The sequence below is a fragment of the Schistocerca serialis genome, chromosome 2, assembly GCF_023864345.2.
Source record: "Schistocerca serialis cubense isolate TAMUIC-IGC-003099 chromosome 2, iqSchSeri2.2, whole genome shotgun sequence".
NCBI classification, from domain to species: domain Eukaryota; kingdom Metazoa; phylum Arthropoda; class Insecta; order Orthoptera; family Acrididae; genus Schistocerca; species Schistocerca serialis.
In genome coordinates, this window is record NC_064639.1 from 221272175 (window position 1) to 221298617 (window position 26443).

Consider the following 26443-nt stretch of genomic DNA (forward strand, 5'->3'; position numbering starts at 1 on the left):
TATGAATCGAGTGTTCACTGCATTCTCCATAATGTTTTGAAGAAGAGCAAAGTGCGTGCAAAGTCTGCCCTGTACACCTTGACTCCCAAACAAAAACAGCAATGTGTGAACATCTGCCACAACTTGATGGAAATGCATAATGTGCAAATTCTTTTCTGGGAAAAATCATCTCAAGTGATGAGACTTTGTTATATCAACACCAACTTACCACAAAATGAGAAATTTACATAAAGTGTCCAGACTTTGACAACATAACCAACATCCAAGCCAGTGATATGTGAGTTGAATAACATCCTAAAGAAGAACTTTTCTGACAGTTTGACACGGATGTATACATGTTATGTGTGTTATACTGAAATTGGTGATAAACTACATAGAACACCTGAAGCATTAAAACCACCATCTCAAAGTTTCACCATTTTTTATTAATCAATTCTTGAAATTTTTTGGTTGTCTGCATACTTTTTATGAAACAATTGTATTATGAGGAGTGACTGAATGAAAATTACATATTTCCCATTTCATGAAAGAAAATTCTCTAAGAGTTGACAATGTTTATTGTGAAACAAGATATCAAAATTTATGTGACAACACAATGAGTTCTTTGGGAGGAAGGGGGGCATCAGCTTTAATGAGTTATTTGTAGAAATTAAAGAATATTATTAAAGAAAGGACAGATTTTTTACAAAATAGGTTCTTGTGAAAATATTTAAATTAGAAATGTTATTAATTTCAGTGATTCTAAATACATTGCAAATCTTCAGCGCAGACTGCAACACACAATTGTGTACTTTAATAATTAAGTAATACTAAGCAAAATATATAAATAGAAAGGAAAAAGATCATCCATACTTGCAGTATTAGTGAAAAAAATGTTTACAGAAATTACATTAGAATTTTAATGAAATACAATACCATTTTAATTATGAGCAGGAAATGTGTAAAATGAATGTAAAGTTTTAAAAATTGTACAGGGTGATTCAAAAAGAATACCACAACTTTAGGAATTTAAAACTCTGCAACGGCAAAAGGCAGAGCTAAGCACTATCTGTCGGCGAATTAAGAGAGCTATAAAGCTTCATTTAGTTGTACATTTGTTCGCTTTTATCCTTGCTCAAATGGAAACAGATGAATCTTTCGTTTCAAAGATTGTGTTTAGTGATGAAGCAACTTTCCACACTAACGGGAAAGTCAACCGTCACAATGTCTGTATATGGGGCACTGAGAATCCGCGGGAAACAACTCAGTATGAACGTGACTCGCCTAAGGTGAACGTTTTCTGTGCCATTTCAGCCAATAAAGTTTTTGGTCCCTTTTTCTTCGAAGGTGCTACTGTAACTGGACTACAGTATCTGGAGATGTTAGAGAATTGGCTGTTCCCTCAGCTCGAACAAGAAGCACAACAATTCATATTTCAGCAGGATGGAGCGCCACCACATTGGCACTTATCTGTCCGTAACTACCTGAATGTCAACTACCCGAGGCGATGGATCGGCCGCCAGGCAGCCCGTGACAGAGCACTTCATCACTGGCCTCCAAGAAGCCCTGATCTTACCCCCTGCGATTTTTTCTTATGGGGGTATGTTAAGGATATGGTGTTTCGGCCACCTCTCCCAGCCACCATTGATGATTTGAAACAAGAAATAACAGCAGCTATCCAAACTGTTACGCCTGATATGATACAGAGAGTGTGGAACGAGTTGGAGTATCGGGTTGATATTGCTCGAGTGTCTGGAGGGAGCCATATTGAACTTCTCTGAACTTGTTTTTGAGTGAAAAAAAAAAACCTTTTTAAATACTCTTTGTAATGATGTATAACAGAAGGTTATATTATGTTTCTTTCATTAAATACACATTTTTAAAGTTGTGATATTCTTTTTGGATCACCCTGTATTTTAATGTCTCTCAGCAGACCTGAAGTTATGTAAACATCATGCATGCTGATGCACAATAAGTTAGCATGAGACACTCAGTCACTGAGCCATAGTGTCAACAAGCTTTCTAGTAGAGCACTGAGGCAAGTGTGTCCACTGTATTCCCTCCACCAAATCCCCCAAAAAACTTCTGGTCTGATACACCATACACTAGTCCTTTGTTCACCAAGTGACAGTGCAGAATGCATTCTGGAAGTCATGGAACATGGTGTGAACCTGGGCACTGGTATCAAAGATCTTTTGGGTCTCTTGTATGAACAAATAAGCTAGATTTCAACAGTGTGTTGTTTGCAGAGCCCTTAATGATTCCTACAGAGGAGATTTTGGGTCTCCTGAAAGATCACAATACAGGAACTCAAAATAAGCTCCATAATTCTACAAAAGACTGACATCAGTGATACAGGCCCTCTTTGTGTGTGTGTGTGTTCTATGATCCTTCTTGAACAGGACTAACCTGTGCATTTTTCCAATCATTACAAATGCTTTGTGCCATCTGCAAATATTCTTTTATCTCGTCTAGCATTGCAAATCTTCATCCTTTCAAAGAGGTTTTCAACTTTGAAAATAAAAAATGTCCACAGGGACCACATCTGGAGAATACGTAGGATGAGACAGCACAGCAATTTCGCTTTTAGTGCAATAGTCATGTGTGACTCCTGCACCGTGGGACAAATTTGGTGGCAACACGATGCATTCCAAGATGCTGTGTCAGGATTTCATGACATGATCCAACTGAAATGTTAGATTCTTCTGGCATCTCTTGGACAGTCAGTTTTTGATTGGCATGCGCAATTTCATTGTTGTTCCTGATATGAGTATCATCAGTAGACGTCGAAAGGCGTCCTGAACGATGGTCATCTTTAACTTCTGTAAGGCCATTTTTAAACCCTGTGAACCATTCATAACAATGAGTATGGCTGAAATACTCATCACCAAAGGCTTCCTGCATCATTTGGTGTGTCTCTGTAAAGATTTTCTTGAGCTTCACGCAAAATTTAACACAGGCATGCTCCTCTAAACCTGTCATCTTGAAATTCGCAAACTGTGCAACACAACATTCTACTCAATATAGCACTGAAAATTAACTAACAGACAAACAACAATGAAACTTTCAGTAGTTATATATAAAAACAAAGATGAGGTGACTTACCGAACAAAAGCGCTGGCAGGTCGATAGACACACAAACAAACACAAACACACACACAAAATTCAAGCTTTCGCAACAAACTGTTGCCTCATCAGGAAAGAGGGAAGGAGAGGGGAAGACGAAAGGAAGTGGGTTTTAAGGGAGAGGGTAAGGAGTCATTCCAATCCCGGGAGCGGAAAGACTTACCTTAGGGGGAAAAAAGGACAGGTATACACTCGCACACACGCACATATCCATCCACACATACAGACACAAGCAGACATATTTAAAGACTTTAAGGACTTTAAATATGTCTGCTTGTGTCTGTATGTGTGGATGGATATGTGCGTGTGTGCGAGTGTATACCTGTCCTTTTTTCCCCCTAAGGTAAGTCTTTCCGCTCCCGGGATTGGAATGACTCCTTACCCTCTCCCTCAAAACCCACTTCCTTTCGTCTTCCCCTCTCCTTCCCTCTTTCCTGATGAGGCAACAGTTTGTTGCGAAAGCTTGAATTTTGTGTGTGTGTTTGTGTTTGTTTGTGTGTCTATCGACCTGCCAGCGCTTTTGTTCGGTAAGTCACCTCATCTTTGTTTTTATATATAATTTTTCCCACGTGGAATGTTTCCTTCCATTATATTGAAACTTTCAGTAGTTACACATTAAACACAGCATGGGCAAGGATACCAACCGAATTTTGCTTCAACACACCATTAGCACAAAATTACTAGTGTTCTGGAATTTTTTTGAACAGACCTCTTAAGCCGATTTTCTATCTCACACATAATTATTTCGATATTTGTCATTTCAACATATGTACGATGACTGAAAGGAGGGACTGTAGTTCAATCTTCCTTCGTGAATTAATTTTGCAAAAAGGAATTTAGTTTTATGGCCTTCTCTCTGTCACACCCTGTTTCAATGTCATTATGATCACAGAGTATTTGAACAGATGGGTTTGAGCCATTTACCGATTTAACTTAAACCAAAACTTCTGAGGATTTTCCATCAGATTGGTATATAGCATTTTACTCGTAAATTTACTGAATGATTAATGCACAGCTCTACATACACTGTTCCGGTGTAACATCATGTGCTAGCATGAAGATCGAGAACTATACAGCAGAGAGGGCTGTGAGACGACGTCAGCCAACAGCACGCTGACTAGCACGTCACTACGACAGGAGCGGCCTCTACACGAAGAGAATAAAAGTGACACACCGCCTAGCATTGGTGAACTACAAGAGCCACACTAGAAGAGCCACAGTGATATTAACGATAGCAGTGACTTATGAACTAGTGTGATTAGCTTGCATGGAAATTGTACAGATCAAAGGGCACTGATTATTTGCATGTCGCCAACTGCTTGCAACCCATCATGTAGAAATGAAAGTTAAATATTGTCAATTCAATTACTGTAATTAACTCCATTAACATGATTTGCTTGTATATTGTCTAGCTATCTGAAAAAAAAAAAAACAAGCTTCCTAGGCACCCTATAAGAGATGAGTGGGGATGATCCCACATATGTGATGAGTTATACCAACAACCCCACACCTCGTGGCCATGGAATTTTCTGTTTTGTTTTTCTCACACCTTAATTCTCTCTTGTCTTTTCTTTGAAGGGTGTTTACTTGTTTTAACAGTCTCTTTTTCTAATCAGTGTTTTCAGATGGGCGTTGCAGAAATTTTCTTTGCTTTTTTACTTATTTCCTTACTTGCGTTGTCTGTTTCTTGCATTTGTCTCTTTCAATATGCCCACCCCACCTATCCCACCCCCCTGCTCAGGCACCATAGCTGCAAGTGTTAGATGCAACATAGCTAATGCAGATGTTCCAGTTCCAGATGCAGCAAATCACTACCATGCTCGGCACGGTCACAATGGCCAACGCTGCACGTTGAAGGAACAAGCACCAGCTACAGCAACACCTACAGCTATACCGCCATTTCGCCAGTTTCGTGACCAAGAAGAGGAATGGCTCAAGTGGTTGCAATGGTTCGAAGCACACATACTCACTCACAATGTACAAGGTACTGTGAAAAGCCATTATTTCTTATCCACAGTAGGAAGTGCAGAGTTCCACCTCATCAACGAACTTTTCGTTAATGCCACTCCGAGTGAACTTTCTTATGAACAGGTTGTGGATTTGCTAACTAACTATTATGACCAACACGTGAATGTGGTAGCAGTTACGTGTCAATTCTTTAACTGCAAAAAAACGGTTAGAACAAACTTATTACGAGTGGGTAACTGATTTGCAGGGTATAGCAAGGAAATGCACATTCAAACGTGTTTGTGAAGGTTTATATTCTAATGTAATGCTGGGTGATGTGATCGTGTACAATGCACCTGATGTCAAACTTGGAGAACAGATTTTGGAACAATATGATCCATCATTTCAGCAGATAGTGCAAATACTAGATCAGTATGATTCAGGTGCCCTGTCAGACAATAAATCTGAGCAGCCAGCTATTCGTCAGGTTGAGTCACTTGTTTGCGATAGGCCCATTCCACAGCAGTGGCCTGTGCTCACCATGCTGAGTAAACAACACTTCAAGCCATGTAAGCAGTTCACTCAACAGGTGGCTACACAGGCGAACATAATCAAGTCTTGCCCTTGGTGTTATTCATGACACAAATGCCACAACTGCCCCTCCCAACAAGCTCAGTGTTACACTTGTGGTAGGAAAGGACATGTACAATCTGCAAGTTTGCAACGAAACAAACATAGGAATTCTGCCCACTCACAAAAATTTAATCACAAGGCCCACATAATCAATGCACTATATTCAAAGCCTGCTGCAGGCATTAGAAAACTTGTGTGCTTTATTTCATGTTTTATCTGATGCAGGATTAAAGTGTATACTGGACAAGTGTGATTTTTTTTTAAACAGGAGTTGCAATATCTTGGTCATGTTATAAACAGTCAAGGTATACATCCTAATCAGTCGCATTTGTTAGCCATACAAGATTTGACAGTTCCTCGAAATGTCACAGAACTGCAATCAGTTTTAGGGATTGGATTGGATTGTTTGGGGGAGGAGACCAGACAGCGAGTCATCGGTCTCATCGGATTAGAGAAGGATGGGGAAGGAAGTCGGCCGTGCCCTTTCAAAGGAACCATCCCGGCATTTGCCTGGAGCGATTTAGGGAAAATCACGGAAAACCTAAATCAGGATGGTCGGACGCGGGATTGAACCGTCATCCTACCGAATGCAAGTCCAGTGTGCTAGCCACTGCGCCACCTCGCTCGGTCAGTTTTAGGGAAAATGAACTATTACATTCAGTTCATACTGAATGGTGCGCACATCACGCCTCCATTGCATTGCTTGTGTCGAAAGAATGTCCCTTTTGTTTGGACTGATGAGTGCCAAGTAGCTTTTCAAAAACTTAAAGACGCATTGCTCAGTGATCGATGCTTAGTTCACTTTGATCCTGACAAACCAGTTGTGTTCCAACTTGACGCTTCCTCTTATGGAATCAGTGCAGTGCTGTTGCACAGAATTGGTGATAAAGACAGACCTATTGCTTTCGCATCAAAAGTGTTGTCCAAAGTTCAGTGCAACTATTCACAAATTGAGAAAGAGGCTTTGGGTATTGTGTATGGTGTCACCAAATTCCACCACTATTAGTATGGCAGAATATTCTACTTTGTACCGGATCACAAGTCTTTGCAGTCCGTGTTTCATCTGACAAAACCAGTTCCTGTACTAACTGCCCAAAAATTGCAACGATGGGCTTTGTTGTTGTCGCAATACTAGATTGTGTATCGTCCGACAGCTCAACATGGCAATGCAGATGCACTTTCATGTCTTCCGATTGGCCCTGATAGAGACTTTGACACTTCTGCTGCATCTTGTTGTCACATCGATTCTTAGGATTCTGAATTGCTTCACTCTTTCTGCTGTACTATAGGAAAACTGCACAGGCCACAGAAGCTGATTCAGATTTGAACATTTTGCTCACTTACATTCACACATCTTGGCCTCATTCCTTGCGTAGCATAAAGAACTCTGTAGTGCACCAATACTTTGCAGAAAGACGTGATTCTTGTTCAAAATGACAGTGGCCAGTCACATGTGTCGATCCCTAAAGCTTTGCAAAAAGAAGTGTTGCAGTTACTTCACCAACTACACCGGGGATTTGTTCGTATAAAACAGTTAGCACATCAGTGCTGTACTTGGCAGGGTATGGATACCCAAACAGAACAGATGACATACAGTGTCATGCATGTGCAGAAAATCAGTCTGCTCCGCCACAAAAATTCTCTGCTTGGCCTAAGGCAGGCACCGTGGCAACGTGTGCACATAGACTTTGCAGGACATTTTTGGAACACTCGTTGGTTGAGTGTGGTTGACTCGTATAGCAAGTTTCCTTTTGCTGTGCCAATCAACTCGACAACGTCACATAGAAAAATTCATGTGTTGTCCTCTATTTTTTGCCTCGAAGGTTTACCTGAAGTCATAGAGTTGGACAATAGCCCTCAGTTCACATCAAATGAATCTGAAACATTCTGTGAACACAATGGCATACAGTATCTAACTAATGCATCATTCCATCCACACTCAAACGGCAAAGCAGAACGTTTTGTCAGAACCTTCAAGCAGCAGATGGCCAAAATTCGCTCCGCACACACCAGGGATCAAGCAATGCAACTGTTTCTCACCTCCTATAATTCGCACCTATGGAATGGACCATTGCTGGCGGAACTGCTTCACAGCCGCCGCCATTGGAAACTGCTCCACCCTCCTCAGCATCTGGATCTGAAGGAAGGCCGCATATATCACTTTGTGCTGCACGATATTGTCTTTTACAGGGATTTTAGCAGCAGCAGATGGTGGGTGTGAGGCGAGATCGTCTGTCGACACTTGCATTTATCTTATTTCACGTCCAGATGGCTTGCAGAGCAGACATCAAAATTGACTTCACTGCTGCCATGTGCATGATGATCTTTTGGTTTCTCTTTCCCCAGATTCACAGATCCTGAGGACAGCGCGTCCAAGCAGCTGCTAGAGGGTGTCTTCACGACACTATGGAACGACCAGATGGAGACGGCACCATAGCCTCTTCCGTCTACTACAGTCCTAACGATGGAGCTGGACCCGCCCATGCCTCAGCAGTCGCGACCTTCTCCATCTGGTTCATGGCATCAGGAGGTGGACCCATACCCTTCTGGTCTTTTCCAGGGGGATGTTTCCACCAGAGTGAGAGCCAGATCGTGGGGTACGACCGGAAGATTGACGTCCCTTCAAACATAGCTTCCGGTGCGCCGACACTCCTGCCTCCCCTGCAGTTGTCATGCTCCCTACACAATGACAGGAACAATACAGCAGAGGGGGCTGTGAGTTGACATCAACAAATAACAAGCTGACTGGGACGTCACCACAACAGGTGCGACATCTACACGAAGCGAATACAAGCTGTGCACTGTCTAGCCTCAATGCACTAGAAGAGCTGCACTAGAAGAGCCACAGCGATATTAATGATAGCAGTGACTTATGAACTTGTGTGATTACCTTGCATGGAAATTGTATATATCAAAGGACACTGATTATTGCTTGCAACCTATTGTGTAGAAACGAAAGTTAAGTACTCTCAATTCAATTAATGTAATAAATTCCATTAATATGATTTGCTTGTATGTTGTCCAGCTATTCAAGAAAACAGCTTCCTAGGCACCCTATAAGAGACGAGTGGGCAGATTCCAACATACTACGATTTTGCTTTCATTCAGTTTTCATTTCTCTATGAGATTATGGCTATGTTTAAATCTGATGTGAAGCTATCTTTACTATTGGAGTGGCTTCCTTACACAGTTGTTGAACCATGGCAAGTCTTTTCCATTCCTCAAAACTTTGCTCAGCATAAACGTGTTTGAGATGTATTGAAAAAAACTCAAACTTTTTACTATTTACACTGAACAGATCAGTTGAGTTAATACTTGTTACTATTATAGTGCAAAGTCCCCATTGGGTTACTGGAAAATTTCCATGAAAAATTTTGAAGCCTTACTGTGCTGTTGTCAGAAAGAAAGAAATGGTTATTGATAAGTGATTATTTTAATTTAAATTTCTTAAATGGATCTGATGGGAAAAGTGATCAAGATTCTATAATCCACTTACAAGTGAACATCAGTCATAAATTTCCCTATTACAGTAGCTCAAGACAGCAATAATGTATTCATACAACACGTCTAAGTTATGCATGCATATCCTGTAGTAAATCAACAGTCTGTTCATGACGCACAGTTAGCATGGCTGCTAACTACTACGGACTGTCCGAAACAGTTCTGGAGTTATCACTGTAGTTACTGAGTTATGAGGAGTTACTAAAAATTACTGAAATAGACACCTCTCAATTTAATGTTAAAAAAATAGGTACAGTTTACATTTTGCTAATCATTGTTTTATAGATTGTAACAATTTCCTTCCTGGGTATGCGTAAATCTACCTACGAATGATTTCGTCGCCACAGCTTACTAAATGTGTGTTTACACTAAGTTAGAAGCATATTCTGCAACACTGTTGCGGCTTGTACTAGACTATCAACGTTCGCAACAACATGTCAGCATCTTGGTAACAGACAACCAGTGTTCCATGGCTGTGTAAGTACAGATGAGAGCAACATTGCTCCTGATCTGATACCACTGAATGCTGTAGTGTTATGTGTTGTCTCCACATGTGTTCCTTCATGAAGTGGAATGGACAAGAAGCACAATTTACGAACTTGTCTCACACTATGAGGCAGAAGAGTGTCTCTGGAATGTTTGAAACCATAGTTATAAAAATATTGAACAGAAACACAACTCCAACAAAAAAGTGCTGTGTTGCTTGGCACCAGCAGCAGTGGATTTAGATTAAAATTAAGTCTTTCATTTTTCAATAGTGCAGAATCAACTATGTTGACAGCAGGATTCATTATCTGACTGGAAAAATTTGTCATGGGCAAGTCAGACGAGCTGCTGCCATACGAAAGCAGGGTGACAACAAAAACAGTTTACGACACTTTCTACGAGACAGCAATCAATGCATGTGGAGGCAGTGTTTGGCAATAATGTGGGTGTGATAGGGAGATCAACTGCAGATTCCCCTGTCACATTCATTGGAAGTGTGAGTGATATTTGTGGTATTTAAGCTGAAGTTTTCTTTATTCAAAACAGTAATGTGGATTAATTTTAATATGACAATAAAAATAAATTTATGATCAATTAAATATATTTTCAGAAAATATCTGAAATATACTGTTTAAAGGCCTAAATCAGAATTCTAATTTTTAAAATTTTTCGTTTGGGGGAAGGAGGGGCCTGGCTCCTGTCCATATTCGACATGTGATTACTGACAGCCTCCTCTCAAGGCTGGCAGCTTTGAGTTAATTACGTTACGTAACACATCTGCATGTAATGGTTGCAAATAGTCAAAGAAAATAATGATGTATTTTAAGAGAACGATTAAAAATTTTGATTGGAGCAAAGTTTGCGATTATCCAATATCCGCTTACTATATGTTCGGGATTAGTCCAGACAGGTCTGAATTTTTAGTTCAAGGTTGCAAAAATGTCCAGGGTTTGAGCATCTTATGAGTGACATGGTTTTTTTCTTTAATTTTAGAACTATATGTTCAGTATCGCTTTTTTAAACATTATTTTGCAGCCATGTCTCTCAGCTGACCTTTGAACAGGTGCTGACATCAATGGGAAGGTGTGACTACCAGTTCCCCCACTACTTTTCACTTAGTCATTTGGCAACACAACAGGGGAAATGCGTTTATTTTGATTTCCTGTGTAGAGTAAGTTGTTTAAATGCTTTTCATCATTTTATCTGTATTCATTTTTTGTCTCAATGTTCAGAAATGAGCAAAGCAAGATGTATGTTTAATGTTACCTTGTAACAGGAATAAAACTTTTTGAAACTGTTCAAAGACAATAACTACGAAAGTGTTTATTTCACATAGTACTATGTACTGGAGAATTTTCTGTTGCACGTAAAAAAAAGGGTAATATAACAGGTCATGTGAAAACAGCTGAAAATAGGGGCACTATCAATGCTACTGCTTCACGAAACATAAGACTTCGAAGTTTTTTCAATAATATATCCTCGGTTAGATCCAAAAAATATGGAAAGGCTATCCTAATACAAACACTAAAATCAACATACAGTATTTGTATCCATTTTTGAAAACTCTTTCCCATGCCCCTGGTAGCTGAGTGGTCAGCATGACGGAATGTCATACCTAACAGCCCAGGTTCGATTCCCGGCTGGGTCGGAGATTTTCTCTGCTCAGGGATTGGGTGTTGTGTTGACCTTATCATCATCATTTCATCCTCATCGACACGCAAATCGCCGAAGTGGCGTCAACTCAAAAGAGTTGCACCAGGCGAATGGTCTACCAGATGGGAGGCCCTAGCCACACGGCATTTCCATTTCCAACTCTTTTCTAAACTATGGAAAAATGATTATTAGTAATATTAGGAAGAATTCAAAGAAACTTCAGATTATTACACACATCAGAGTATCTTCAGAAACAAAAAGAGACATATTCAAATTAGCTATAAACAGAAGGAATCCAATATTACTTCATATTATTAAAAGTATGATAACATACTAAAAAGAGCTACAGAAGAATTCATATCTTGTCAGACAATAAAACAAAGTCAATGTTGAATACCTTTAAAAGAAAGAAAGAAAAAGAACCTTTCGAGATAAAACTGTTTCTATTAAAGAGAATGAGTGAGTCCTAAACAACAGTTAATGTGTAGCAGATATTCGTAATAATTTTAAAAAGTACTTCTTTTTAAAGGTATTAACTGGTTTTGAAAAATCAGCTAGCTCTAAACTCTTGTTTTACTTCTTTTCAAGACATTATCCACTCTGCTCAACTGACATTCGAAGTCCTTCCTTGGATCTACTGATTAAACACACATCAAAAAAAGTTTTGCATCATCTCGATTCCCAGGACTCCTGAAGACAGACATTGACTGTGGATACTGTATGACAGACACAGTCCCTTTGACTGTTCAGAGATGTCACTAAACCCTCCCCCCCCCCCCCAAGATGTAAACAACCCCGCATGAGCAGCACTTATTAGACGGAGGGGGTCCGACAACCGATCAGTTCCAGTCATTCCACCAGAAAGTGGTACACAGCTCGTGTTGTCTGTAGTTCAACCATGCCTAGATGGTCAATACCGTGGTTCGATTGGGTCCACACTGTTACTTTGTGCAAGGAAGGGCTCTCAACAAGGGAAGTGTCCAGGCATCTCTGAGTGAACCAAAGCGATGTTGTTCAGTCGCGGAGGAGATACAGAGAGACAGAAACTGTTGATGACATGCCTCGCTCAGGCCGCCCATGGGCTACTACTGCAGTGGGTGACCACTAACTATGGGTTATGGCTCGGAGGAACCCTGACAGCAATGCCACCATGTTGAATAACGCTTCTCGTGTTACGACTAAAAAACTGTGCGCAATAGGCTGCATGATGTACAACTTCGCTCCCAACGTCCATGGCGAGATCCACTTTGCAACCACGACACCATGCAGCGTGGTACAGATGGGCCCCAACAACATGGCGAATGGACTGCTCAGGACTGGCATCACGTTCTCTTCACCGATGAGTGTCGCATATGCCTTCAACCAGACAATCGTCGAACATGTGTTTGGAGGCAACCCGGTCAGGCTGAATGCCTTAGACACACTGTCCAGCGAGTGCAGCAAGGTGGGGGTTCCCTGCTGTTTCGGAGTGATGGGGCCAACGTACGCCACTGGTGGTCATGGAAGGCGCTTAATGGCTGTATGATACATGAGTGCCATCCTCCGACCTATAGTGCCACCATATCGGTAACATATTGGCGAGGCATTCGTCTTCATGGATGACAATTTGCGCCCCCATTGTGCACATCTTGTGAATGACTTCCTTCATGATAATGATAGCGCTCGACTAGAGTGGCCAGCAATTTCTCCAGACATGAACCCTATCCGTGGCCAGCATTTTCTCCAGACATGAACCCTATCGGACATGCCTGGGATAGATTGAAAAGGGCTGTTTATGGAGGACATGACCAACCATCCACTCTGAGGGATCGACACAGAATTGCAGTTGAGGAATGGGACAATCTGGACCAACAGTGCCCTGATGAACTTGCGAATAGTATGCCATGACAAATACAGGTATGCATCAATGCAAGACAACATGCTAATGGGTATTAGAGGTACCGGTGTGTATAGCAATCTGGACCACAACCTCTGAAGGTGTCACTGCTGTATGGTGGTACAACATGCAATGTGTGATTTTCATGAGCAATAAAAAGGGCGGAAAATATGTTTATGTTGATATCTAATCCAATTTTCTGTACAGAGAACTCTTGGAACCGAGGTGATGCAAAACTTTTTGATGTGTGTATTTTCAGCGGTAAACCTCAAAATTTCTATTTATTCTCCAGAATTTTAAAGTTTAATGCCTTTTTAAATTCCTACTTGGGTCGGTTTACTGATTCCTCAAAGTACAGACTGAGTAACGATGAAAGTGGGGTAGCGGGAGGGGGATAAGGTATAGCCCCAACTAACTCCCTTCCCAATTTTGAGTCTCCCTTTCACGTTTATAAACTCTCACAACTGCAGTCTGGTTACTGAACATGTCATAGATAACCTTTCTCTTCCTGTATTTTATTCCTGCTACTTTCCAAATTTGGAAGAGCATACTCCAGTCAACAATGTCTAAAGCTTTCTCTAAATCTACAACTACTATAAATGTAGATTTGCCTCTTTTTAATCAAATCATGGGGGCAATATTGTCTGGTGTGTTATTACATTTCTCTGGAACCCAAATTGACCATCCCCCTAGTTGGTTTCGACCACTGTTTCCATTCAACTGCAAACAGTTCATGTCAGTATGACTTGTTAAATTGATGGTACAGTACCACCCCTGTCAGCATCTGCCTTCTTTGAAATTGATATTATCAAAGACCTTAATAATTCAGATGAAATGGCATCTACTCCAGATGCCATGTTTCCACTAAGGTCTTTCTGAGCCTTGTCAAATTCTCCCCACATTATCACATCCCCCTACTCAACTTCATCTACTTCAACTTCATTTTCTATAACACTATCTTAATTTTTCTTTCCTTTATATAGCCATCCTATCCACCTTACAACCCTCCCTTCTCTGAGTAACACTTTATTTCCACTTGAACTGTTTATATTCATACAGATTCTCTGTCTCCAAAGGCTTATTTAATTTTCCCCATATGTGATATCCTCCTTTCCCAATCAGGTATGCATTTTTCTTCTAGCCATTCCTGTTTTCCATTTTACGCTTTCTGTTAATATCATTTTTTACATCTTTGCATTCCATTTTGCCTGTTTTTTTATATGTTTTCTTCTTTCATCAATTATGTTCAATATCTCGCATGTTATCCATGGATTTTTACCAAGACTTATCTTTTTTATCTTCTTGTTCCTCCACTGCCTTCACTGTCTAATCTCTCATAGCTACGCATTGGTCTTCTGTTGTGTTTCTTTCCCCGGTTTCAGTAAATAGTTGTCTAAAGTCCCCTTTGGTTATTTCAATTTATCCAGGTCTCATCTCATTAATTTTCTAGCACTCCACAATTTCTTCAATACATATCTGCAGTTCATAACCAATAAATTAGGTCAGTCCATACTGGGTATGTTTTACTGTTTGTGATGCGTCTGCCTCTAGGCATCTTCCACAATTCTTGGACTAAATGTTTGCATGACTAAACTGCACTCTGTGCATAATTCTACGAGGTGGCTTCCCCATTCATTCCATTCCTCCAATCCATGGTATCCTACAACTTTTCTTTCTCTTCTTTTTCCTGCTACCACATTACTGTCAATTGAATTTTCACCTTCCTTAACCATCTGAAGAATTTCTTTTATCTCCTCACACATTCTTTCAACCTCTCCGTCATCTGTGGAGTCAGTCTGCACATAAACTTGTAATAAATAGTGAATGTTGGGTTTGTATCTATCTTGGCTACAGTAATATGTTCACAATGCTGTTTATAGTAGCTTATCTGTTTCCTTGTGTTCTTTTTCATTATTAGACCCACTTCTGTATTACTGCTAATTGATTTTATGTTGATGAACATGTACTCAACTGACCAGAAGTCCTGTCCTTTCTGCCTGTACACTTCACCAGTTCTCACTATATCTAACTTTAAGTTATCCATTTCTCTTTTCAAATTCTCTAACACATCAACCCAATTAAGGGACCTAACATTCCACACTCCAACCATTAGAATACCAGACCTGTTTTTTCTCTTTTTTGTGACAACATCCTCATACATATTTCCTACCCATAAATCAGAATGGGGAACTACTTTTAATCAGGAGGGCACCATCATCATGATTAAACCATACAGAAGAACTTCCTGTCCACAGGAAATGTAACGGCTGTATCGTTTTCAGCCATTTGAAGTATCAGCATAGCATGACATATTGGCTAATGTTGCAAAGCCAGACCAATCAGTCATTGAGGCCATCGCTCCTGTAGTTACTGAAAAGGCTGCTGCCCCTCTTCAGGAACCACATGTGCATCAGACCTCTCTACAGATACTCCTGCAATGTGGCTCTGCTGATGGTATAACCATGTGTATTGTTAAGGCACACAAGCTGTCCCACTGTGGCAAGGTCCATGGTTGTCAACTTTGGAACACTGACATAAATACATATTAAACATATTTTACATACTTTTATTCATGAGGTGAATTTCAGCCCTGGCAATAAACACCTATAAATGTACATACACTAGCTTAGATTTTTTAAGGTAGGTTGAGGAAGGTCAAAAAGGAAGAACAGCTCAGTCAGTCCCCAGGCTGAAAGAACACACTACACACTCCCCGAAGCTCTCTCTCTCTCTGTGTGTGTGTGTGTGTGTGTGTGTGTGTGTGTGTGTGTGTGTGTGTGTCAGACAAAAAAGTGAAGCATCTGAAATGAAACTTAACTGGTTGAGAGGGTATGTGATGTTATTGCAGTGATTACAAAATCAAGTCATATTTAAAAAGAGTTTGGCAGTATTAGCCCACTTATCACTGCACCTCTTCTGGCCTGGCAGCATGGACTGATTCACTTGAGAAGGGTGTCAAAGCTGCTGTAACTGGCCCTTGATATTCTGTATAATGGCACTGGGGCAGAGTTGATGTCCAAACTGACCAAAACACATTTTATCAGGGAGATCTGGGAATCTTGTTGGCCATAGGAGTACCTCAGCATCACACACAGTTCATAGAGGTATGTACTATGTGTGTATGAGCATTGTCCTGTCGAAAAATGACAACATGATAGCATCACACATGAGGAAACACACTTCCAGCTGTGACTAACATTTTTCGGACGACAAGAGACAGAGTGGTATTGGGTTGCAAGGCTCACATGTCTCTCAAGTCAATTAACTTGCACATTTTGTGTAGCCAATCCTCTTCTCTGGGTAATCAGCTACGTCAATCTCCCAAAAGCTTCTTCTCTGAAGACTATAGCTGGTTAAGAGAATTTATTAAACTACTTCTCTATCCTTGAAATAATTTGGGCACTCATAGAATACTTTTCAGTTCAATCACTTTATGTTTTCAACGCCCACAGACAACAACTTCTGCAAACTAACTTAGTCCTTAAACATTAGACTCATTTACACATATTCAAATATCATTGGTTTGATAACCAAATAATTTATGAACATCATACATGTGTCTTGCTACGTTCACAGGCAAGACATGAAGCAAGTCCAATACATGAATGAACATAGAAATCTATATTCAATTGTTCATTAGTCTTTTTACAATCAACACAGACACTAGAGAGTACAGAATACTACATAAACTTTCCTTGTTCTTCTCAACGCATACACAGAAACTCTGTGGACCGTACAGCAGGTACTTGTCTGCCGCCGTTCAGCCACCGGGTCCATCTCTTTCTCGTAACTGTTTTTAGACTTGCACATACAAATAGGCGATGTGTAGTAGGGCGTATTTGTTTCTCCCACACACCTCTAAAATATCAGGTGTTAAAAACGGTGGAAGGCCTAGTGGTACTAGAATATACTCTGAAATTCTCGAAGCACTACATTACCAGTTATCATACCTGCTGGCTCCCCACACCATGATGCCAGAAGTTCCATCGCTGTGCCTCTCCAAAACATTGGAAGAATGGGGCCTCTCCCACATCACTGCCACACTCGCCTACAATGGTCATCCAGGGTAGTGCAGAACTGCGATTCATCGCTGAACACAATGCAAGCCATTCACCAGTAGTCCATGCTTCCCAATCATGGCACCACTACAAATGCAGCCATTTGTGCTGTGATTTAATGGCAGCCTACACTTTTAACAGTAATTCCCTAGACTGATTGCTGTCGGTACCTGACCTATGGTGTGGGATGACACAGAATACTTCAGGGAGTCCATTACTTGTTCACAAATGGCAGGAGCACATGTGGTGGTCAGACAAGGTCAACCAGCTTCTTGATGGCGAGTATGCCTGTCCTCTTGTTCCCATGCAGTCCAATATCATGCCGCTGTCACATTCGAATGCCCCTCAAATCTGGATATTGCACAATTTGACAAGCTGGCCAAATCGAGATCCACAATGACATCCCTTGAAAACTGTATCAGGTGCTGATTATGCCATCTCACATGCATGCACAGCATCTCAGAGTCCTTCACAGTGATAATTAAACACATGATGCTGTTCATGCCCCTGATGTATCCTACCTCATGCCCCTGTTATACCCTACTAGGCCTGGTAACGACACTAAACGTGAACAACACTAATGCCCTCTAGTGGCTGTTCAACCAGTCACAGACAATTGCAACTATAATCATTCACATACTCACTGATAGTGTGTACATGTACGAAGTTACAATGTCATCCGACCATGTCTTCAGGGTGCCTGACAGGCAACAGGTAACATCCATATACAAAATTTATTTTATACATTGTAAAGATGACAAGAATTTCATTTGAAGCAACAATACCTGATGTGATGCCTTTCTTTCTCTGTCTTCTGGTGTGTCTGTCCACACTGAGCGATCTCCTGTATTTGGCGCAGCTCGTGCCCGAAACTGCCGTGGTCCCAGGCCAAATTGATTAGCTTTCTCAGGAGGAAGTTCAAGCATCCAGGTTTCACGTTTCAGTTTTTGGTCCTCTTCCTGCAACCAAAACTTTGTTACATTCATGAAGAAACAAAGCCTGGTAATACTATTGCTAAAAATGTACAAACATAAGGAAAGCTAACAAATAATATTAATCAGAGTGAAGTATCTGTTCCTACAATTTTTGTCACCATGTCAGCCACTTGGAGTTGTAATCATCTTCAAATAAACAAACTTAATGGATATATTTCTAATGAAAAGAATTTTACAACTAGTGGGAACGGCATCTAGACCAGGGGGTCCCAACCTTTTCCTCTGACACTACACATTGAGAATTCTGGTTACATTGATGGAAAAGCTTGTTTATTCTGACAGTTAATAAAATTTTAAAAACTGAGAAAATTTGTTTTATACAGTGATTAGTTTAATTTTAAATCATGGTTAATAATACAGAAATCATGTCCACCCCGATAGCTGAATGGTCAAACAGAGAGCTCAGTTTGGTTCGCATTGCGAAATAATTTAAAAATATAGTTGTATTACAGACAGTTGTACTTTGAGCATTGTCCATTATCGTTCATAGCCTTTCGACAAGCAATTACACAAAGGTTTCATTTGTCTGGGACCAGAATAGCGGTTTTTGTGGCCGTCCTAAGCGGACGCACTGTGGCACTTCTGTTTGGATTTTACGACTTTATATTCAGTCTCTGCATTACAGTGTTGTGTAAAATTGTGATTGTGGTGATGCAGCATTTTAGTTTCCTTGCTTTCGCGAGCTTTTAACTGCTGACATGGCAACCGTGTTTCTCAGGAAGCTTACCCTAAGATCTGGATTTGACAAAGCAACCCGTAATGTTCAGCCAAGTTCACTGGAAATTCATGACTGGTTTGTTGATGTTATTGGCATTACTTTGGATCAGACGTACACTGCTTATTATGACTTGGAGCAATACTGCTTTTTTGTGAAGCTGCTTTCCCCATTGGTGCTGGAATGGATTTTGCAAAAATTTGAAGAAAAAGCTGAAATCTGCCATGGCGATAATTTGCTGAGAACAGTTACCATTTCAAATGCTGATGTTGATTATAAACAAGTCAGATTATTTAATTTGCCCCCTGAGGTAGAAAACTGCTACTTGAAAGACATATTATCTAAATATGGAGACATCAAGCAAATTCGTGATGAACGATGGTCAAACCAACATAGATTGCAAGGCTTTAGTGGTGTTTGTTCTGTCAATATGCATGTCAAACAAAACATTCCATCTCATATTTAGGTTTGTGGCTACAAAATGCACGTTATTTACAATGGACAGACTTTGACTTGTCACATACGTAATGAAAGTGGGCATCTCCAGCAGAACTGTCCAAAAAAGGTGTTTGTATTGCAGAATAATTTACAACAGCGTAAAAGGTTAACACTGGCTGATCTTGTGACCGAAAATCAGATGACAGGTGGTGAAGTTTCCAGCATTACGGGAAATGTGGATGAAAGGCCACGAAATACTCTTTAAGCATTTCCACCTTTACTCAGGAAAGACACTGTAGACAATCTGGCTGGAGAAAGTAGTATAACCGCTAACAAGAGATGACAAACTTGTGACGGCAGTAGCACATATGAAGATATCAACCTGTTGCTGAAAGCTGTAGGTGACATTCAGAAAACAGTACTGGAAACTACTGTTCCAGACAATATTGTCAGCATAGATTCATACTCTGGGTCAAGTATATCAGTAGACAAATTGAGTACGCCACCATCAACTGAACAGGTCGAATTGACATCACAGTCTCATTCTGTAGCGCTGGACGCACCAGTAGATGGCAATGCGCTGGTCTTGGTGATGCCACAACCCCATGTTGCAGTACTGGTATGTCAATCAATGCAGACAGATTCACTCGTGGATGCAATTGAAAGCAAACATGACGAGGTAGCGGGTGATTGTCAATAACAGGCGACGTCACAGCCCAAATCCCAAGATGAAAGTGATCATAGAAGTGACCGGGCATTGGACGAATGTTTGCAAACTGCGTCTGCGCCGCCTTTGGCAGAAGAGATGGTGGCACACGACTGCCCCTCAGATTCACCGACGCCGCCCTCGGTGGAAAACTACTCAGTGGGTGGAAGGAGCAGCATTCAGTGAAGGCCAGTGTCAATGCAAACTGCAAGAAAAGTAAAAAGAAAGGTTCTAATGCGAACCGGGATGGTGGTCTTCCGTCAGAGTCTCAGGAAGTATACGGCATGGAATGGCGTGAAATGATAGATTAGCGGGGGAAAAAGATCACTCCCCTATGTTACAGTCATATACAATTACCACACTAAACATTAATAGGATACAGTCAGATGTTAAAATAACTGCTCTGAAACAGTTTCTGTGTGAGTCACCGGTGGACATTGCTCTCCTACAGGAAGTGGTATTCCTACAATTACATTTTTCCAATTATGTTGATTTTTACAATATTTCCACTGAAACGAGTGTTGGTATGGCCATTTTAGTTAGAGAAGTCATCCCCATACATAATGTTGATAAATTAGAATTGGGGCAAGGTATTGGAATAAATGTAGCAGGAGTTATTATTATCAATTTATATGCGCCTTCTGGCAGCAATAATAGAGCTGCAAGGGTCACATTCTTTAATGAAAGCATAATTTATTTACTGAGGAAAAACCCCCTCCACCTCATAATAGGGGGAGATTTTAATTGTGTATTGAGTCGAAAGGATCAAATCCCGAACTTCAATTACTCAACTGACTTGAGATGTCTTGTTGTTGTTGTTTTAAAATTAATTGTGTGGGAAATAATACCCAACAATGGTGAACTTCACTCATATTGTTGTTAGCAGATAAAGTACTGAAAACAGAAACTGTTCCCATTAGTTTTTCCGATCACAGTGCATTGTTGACCTGTGTAAATTTAACACCACAACCTACCCAAAGAGTAAGAAGCCAGGGGAATCTAAAAATATCATTGTTATCAGAAGAAAACTTAGAAGATGCCCTAACCAGAGCTTGGGAAATGTGTCTCCGTTCACTGAACAACTATCCAAGTGTGATAGAATGGTGGAGCCAACGAGCAAAACTGAAGCTAAGGAAAGTTGTAATATCTTTTAGTATAGATATGGCCAGAGAAAGGAAACAGACTGTAGAATTCTACTACAACATGCTACGGGACCTCTACAATCAGATAGGTGCAATTCCTATAAGATTAAAAGAAATCACGCAAATAAAAGCAAAATTAATAAGTCTGAAACGTAAGGAACTGGAGGGACTTAAAATAAAATCCAAAGCAAAGTCAGTCACTGAAGATGAGACTGCTGCATTGTGCCACCTTGTCAGACACGCCAAGAATAGAAGAAGTAGTTTCATGGATGAACTTCAAATTGATGATGGTACCATAATCACCAACCAGAAGGAAATGATTAAAGAGATCTCAGCGTACTATGAACGTATGTATGCATCAGGGGAAACAAACGAAGAAGAATACGATGAGCTGTTTGGTACATATCTTCCACAAATATTGCGAGATGATGATGAGAACATTTCTTCGGACATCACCAAGGAAGATGTATTAGAAATCGCGTGCAGCTTCCCTGCTAGGAAATCTCCAGGACCTGACGGACTGCCCATTGAATTCTATCAACAATTTTGGACCCTAATAGGAGAAAAGTTCACCAAAATTGTAAATGAAGTCTTACAGGGAAAGCCAGTGCCTGCAGAGTTCAAACAATGCAAAATCGTGTTGATCCCGAAGAACAGAGGCTGCAAAAAAATAAACAACCTATGGCCAATTTCGGTTTTAAATTCAGATTATAAAATTATAGCTCGAGTAATTAACAAGCGAGCTCAAGTAATTAACAAGCGCTTTACTCCATGCACTGCTGATACCATAGGCCAACAGCAGACTTGTGCTTTTAAAAAGACGATTTTACAAACTGCAGCTTTGTATCATGAGGTCATTGCGCTAATGCAGGCAAGTAACATAAAATGTGGACTGCTTTTCATAGACTTCCATAAGGTATTTGATCAAATTAATCACACATACCAGATAGAGAGAATGCACTGAATGGACTTCCTGCCAAAAAACATCGACATCATCAAAAACATGGCAATGGGTGTTACTGCACAAATCTCCGTTAACTGTCAACTGACAAAACAAATTGAAATAGAAAGGGGAGTTACATAAGGAAGCCCCTTAACCATGCTCCTGTTCATTATATCACTGGAACCTTTCCTGAGACAGCTACAGCACAGGCTGACAGGCATTACCATTCAAGGAACAAAGACCGTGGTAGGTGCAACACCATGGTAGGTGCTTACGCGGACGATGTAGGCATAATCATCAGAGACCACACAGATGTGACACAAGGGAAAATGAAAACAAAAGTAAATTTCTAAATATAAAGCAGCTTGCTAATTTGCACATTGAGTGGGTGAACCATGTTAATGAACACAAAGCTCTTGGAGTAGCATTGACAACTTCCCTTTTAAAAATGATAGCAATGAATTGGTGGGAGGTGGCAAGAAAAATCAAGGGAGCTTTGATTGAAAACTGTCAACGCAGCATAGACCAGTTCCAGAGAAAACTGTTTATCAACATATATATTTTATCCAAGGCCTACTACATAGCACAGGTTCTCCCCATTCCATCAATGGTGGCGAAGACTATCATGTCCACCTTAGCAAAGTTTTTGTGGAAAGGGGAATTGTTTAGAGTGCCGGGGAAGACAGCAGTTTTGGATCCAGGCAATGGAGGAATGGGACTAATCGACATCAAGTCTAAAGTGATGGCACTGTATGTCAAACGAACATGGAGCATAATGTGTAACGATCCACGGTGCATTACAGCAAAACTATATGACATTGTCAGGCCAGAAAGTGTAGAGCCGCCAATAAATATACAAAAAATAAGTTTTAAACTAAAACATATTATGGAGTATTATCTTGAACTAAGCTATCTCAGCAAAAAGCCATTAAACTCCAAAAACGTTACAGCGAAGGCGATTTTAGCTGAAAGACAGAAACATGAAAGGAAAAATAACATAGAAACTAAATATGCTGGAATAGCATGGAATGTGGTCTGGAAAAACATCAGTAGTGATGTTCTTTCGTCTGACATGAGGACGGCGCAGTACAAGGTAGTCAGTAACATCATCAGCACTAATGAGTTCCTCTTTGCCATCAGTTTAAGTGATGCTAGCCTCTGCAGCAAATGCAACCTCATTGATAGTAAGCCTCATCGTTACACATGTGGTGATAGGATTATCAACTGGAGGTGGACCAGGGAGAAAATTGCTCAAATAACAAGAACTTCAGCAAACAATGTACAGACTAACATTTTCTTCAGACCAGAAGAAAGTTACTACCCTCAGGCAAAAACTAACGCAGTGATTTGGTTAATGGCAAATATACAAGTTACATATTTAACAATATTGGGAGCGATGAACATATTGAATACAAGATGTATATGGCAAAGGAATTCAATAAAACACTTAAGTATTCTAATCATAACAAGAAATATGGTAACATGCTCCGAATTGTCTTCAACAGAATGGGTATAGGTTAGGAACTGGATTCCTCGTGGAGAGGGGATGGGTTGTGTCACATCCCTGACCCTAAACTCACCTACAAGTCACGCATGAAAAATACATCAGTAGTACAGCAGAATACAAGAATATGACGGCAAACATCTGGGGTCTGTTATAAAGGAAGATCTTGAACTCCCTAAGGATGCATTTAGAAAGCTGGAACTGACAAAAATAACAAGGCAGTGAAGGACTTTGCAATGTCGCTGTTCAGGACTGCTCTTCTGTCCACGTAATTTACCCTGGAAGGAACATACATCAAGGATTTACTGACTGATTGATTTGAGTCTGGGAAATGATGATGAGGAACCTCAGGCTGCAGAAGAAGAAAATGTGCATGATGAACTGCCACCAGTTGAAGGTGACAGTGGAGGTGCTATCATTCCTCTTTCTTTGCATGCTGTAATTTATGACTGCAATTATCTGTCACCTTATTTATGTCATTTCATTGTAAGCTAGCCATTTTTGTTACTGTTTTTGTGGAAAAAAAAAAGTTCAGCATAATGGACTGCCGTCCTAAGGGGCCCAGGTTCGATTCCCGGCTGGGTCAGGGATTTTATCCACTCAGGGACAGGGTGTTGTGTTGTCTTCATCATCATTTCATCCCCATCTGGTGCGCAGGTCGCCCAATGTGGCGTCAATGTAGTAAGACCTGCACCAAGGCGGCCGGACCTGCCCCACAAGGGGCCTTCCGGCCAATGACGCCAAACCCTCATTTCCATTTTTTCCGTACAGAAATCATAAGATCTTAAAACCACAATTAGTATCATCAAAATGTCAAAAAAAGTCACCATGTTATTCATTGTTTTTCACAGAGCACTTATTAACTTCCTGCAGAACACAATTTGGGAAACACTGATCTACATATAGAAGTAAAAGTGCCAACTGTAGGCCTAACAATAGTCCATCCCACTGTTGTGTCCTCAGTGATAAAGAGAAGTTCCAGTAACAATACTGAAATTAACTAGAAAAATAATATTGAAAGTAAAGACAGAGCTGGGACACAGCAGAAGCAGACACACATAGGATGAGAAACCTGTTGGTGGAGGCCAGAGGGCGAGGATGAGAGAATCCTGTGAAGTAAGTTAGGAGGCTTAGTTAATGAAGCAAGGGCTAGATGATAATATAATAAGTTATATGACAGGATTTATGAAGGCAATCCTTATACAATAACAGAGTAAATAAGGGAACAGCATTAATGAAGGTAATCCTTGTACAATAAGAAATAAGTAATGCAACAGAGTGCAGGACCTTAGAAACAAATGGCTAGAACAGAGAGAGAGAGAGAGAGAGAGAGAGAGAGAGAGAGAGAGCAGAAGCTACTGGAGAGACAGACAGAGAGCTTGTCTTGGGACAGATGCTATGTCATAAGAAGCCAACGAAAGGCTTATGACAGTTCTTTACCTTATAGGGAATGGTTTCTCATCCCCTCCCTTCAGCCTCTGAAAGACAGCTGAAGGATAAAGCACGAGGGCAGCCAATAAGGCAATGTAAAGCCTTATTTCATGTCAGGATCTTGTGAGAGCGATGGGGAAGGCAAATGAAACTAGAGGATGCAGGGTCCAAGAGGAAGTTACAAACATTTAGCCAGTCACTGGAGTTGCAAGATTGGACAAGAGATGTACAGAAAGAAAAGTCGGTATACAGTATGAGTTAGAGGTGAGAAGCAGTCTCAGATGGAGGCAGCCAGTGTGTTAGAGTGAAATTGCTGGGAAGAAGTTAGATAGCTGTGAGGGCTCTCCTGATCTTAAAAAATGGTTCAAATGGCTCTGAGCACTATGGGACTCAACTGCTGAGGTCATTAGTCCCCTAGAACTTAGAATTAGTTAAACCTGACTAACCTAAGGACATCACAAACATCCATGCCCGAGGCAGGATTCGAACCTGCGACTGTAGCGGTCTTGCGGTTCCAGACTGCAGCGCCTTTAACCGCACGGCCACTTCGGCCGGCTCTCTCCTGATCTTAGAATATGTATGAGAGTTTCAGTAAGCAGACATAATGATGATAAACACTCACTGTCTGTGCATAAAGATTTGACTGTAGTGTGGAAGCACCTCAGCTAGAAAGTCATTTCGTAACTTGAGATTCATAATAAACTTAGAAGTTAATAATATCTTCTGACGTGCTTGTTATCCTCATCATCCTTTGATCATATGTATCCACGCCAGGGAATTTTAGTCAGATGATCTCAGCCTCCCTCTCACTTCCCTCAGTCAACTGAATTCCCTGCAGCAATAACACCTGCCACGCAACCCTTGCAGAAACCACACTCTAGATGCGACATCGTGCTGATTTCACTCAAACTAAAATAAAGTGTTGTAAAAGAGAGGGGAAGAAATGATTTGATAAAAGTATATACTCCACAGTGTACAAAATACAACTTTTTTGAGAAACAGGAGATATACTGTAAAAAATACTATCACCAAAATTCTCTCTGTAGAAATAGTTAGCATCTTCATTTTATAACATATTCCGTGCTTCACAACAAACATATTGTTGATAATTTTTATAAATTCTCAAAATTCTATTACTCTTTGCTCTCAGCACCACACACAGCTTCAAGTCATTGTCGAGTTCTGATAAGCAGATCAATATACTGGGCCTTGATACTTCTTCAACCTTAGAATTTCCTTTTGCATTCAATATTAACTTCTACCTAAGATGGTATAGGAGTTTGACAAAATCATGTAAAAGCTTGTCTAAT

The 26443-nt window shown here is 40.5% G+C and overlaps 1 protein-coding gene across 2 annotated transcripts in view; it reads right to left on the reverse strand.

Moving 5' to 3' along the window:
• Positions 1-26443, reverse strand: part of LOC126456965 (GPALPP motifs-containing protein 1) — a 73683-nt gene that overhangs the window by 36319 nt on the left and 10921 nt on the right. For both annotated transcript variants that reach the window (XM_050092901.1, XM_050092902.1), the window contains exon 3: positions 18045-18218. In XM_050092901.1, the coding sequence (XP_049948858.1) occupies positions 18045-18218 (174 nt within the window). The remainder of the gene's footprint in view (positions 1-18044; positions 18219-26443) is intronic.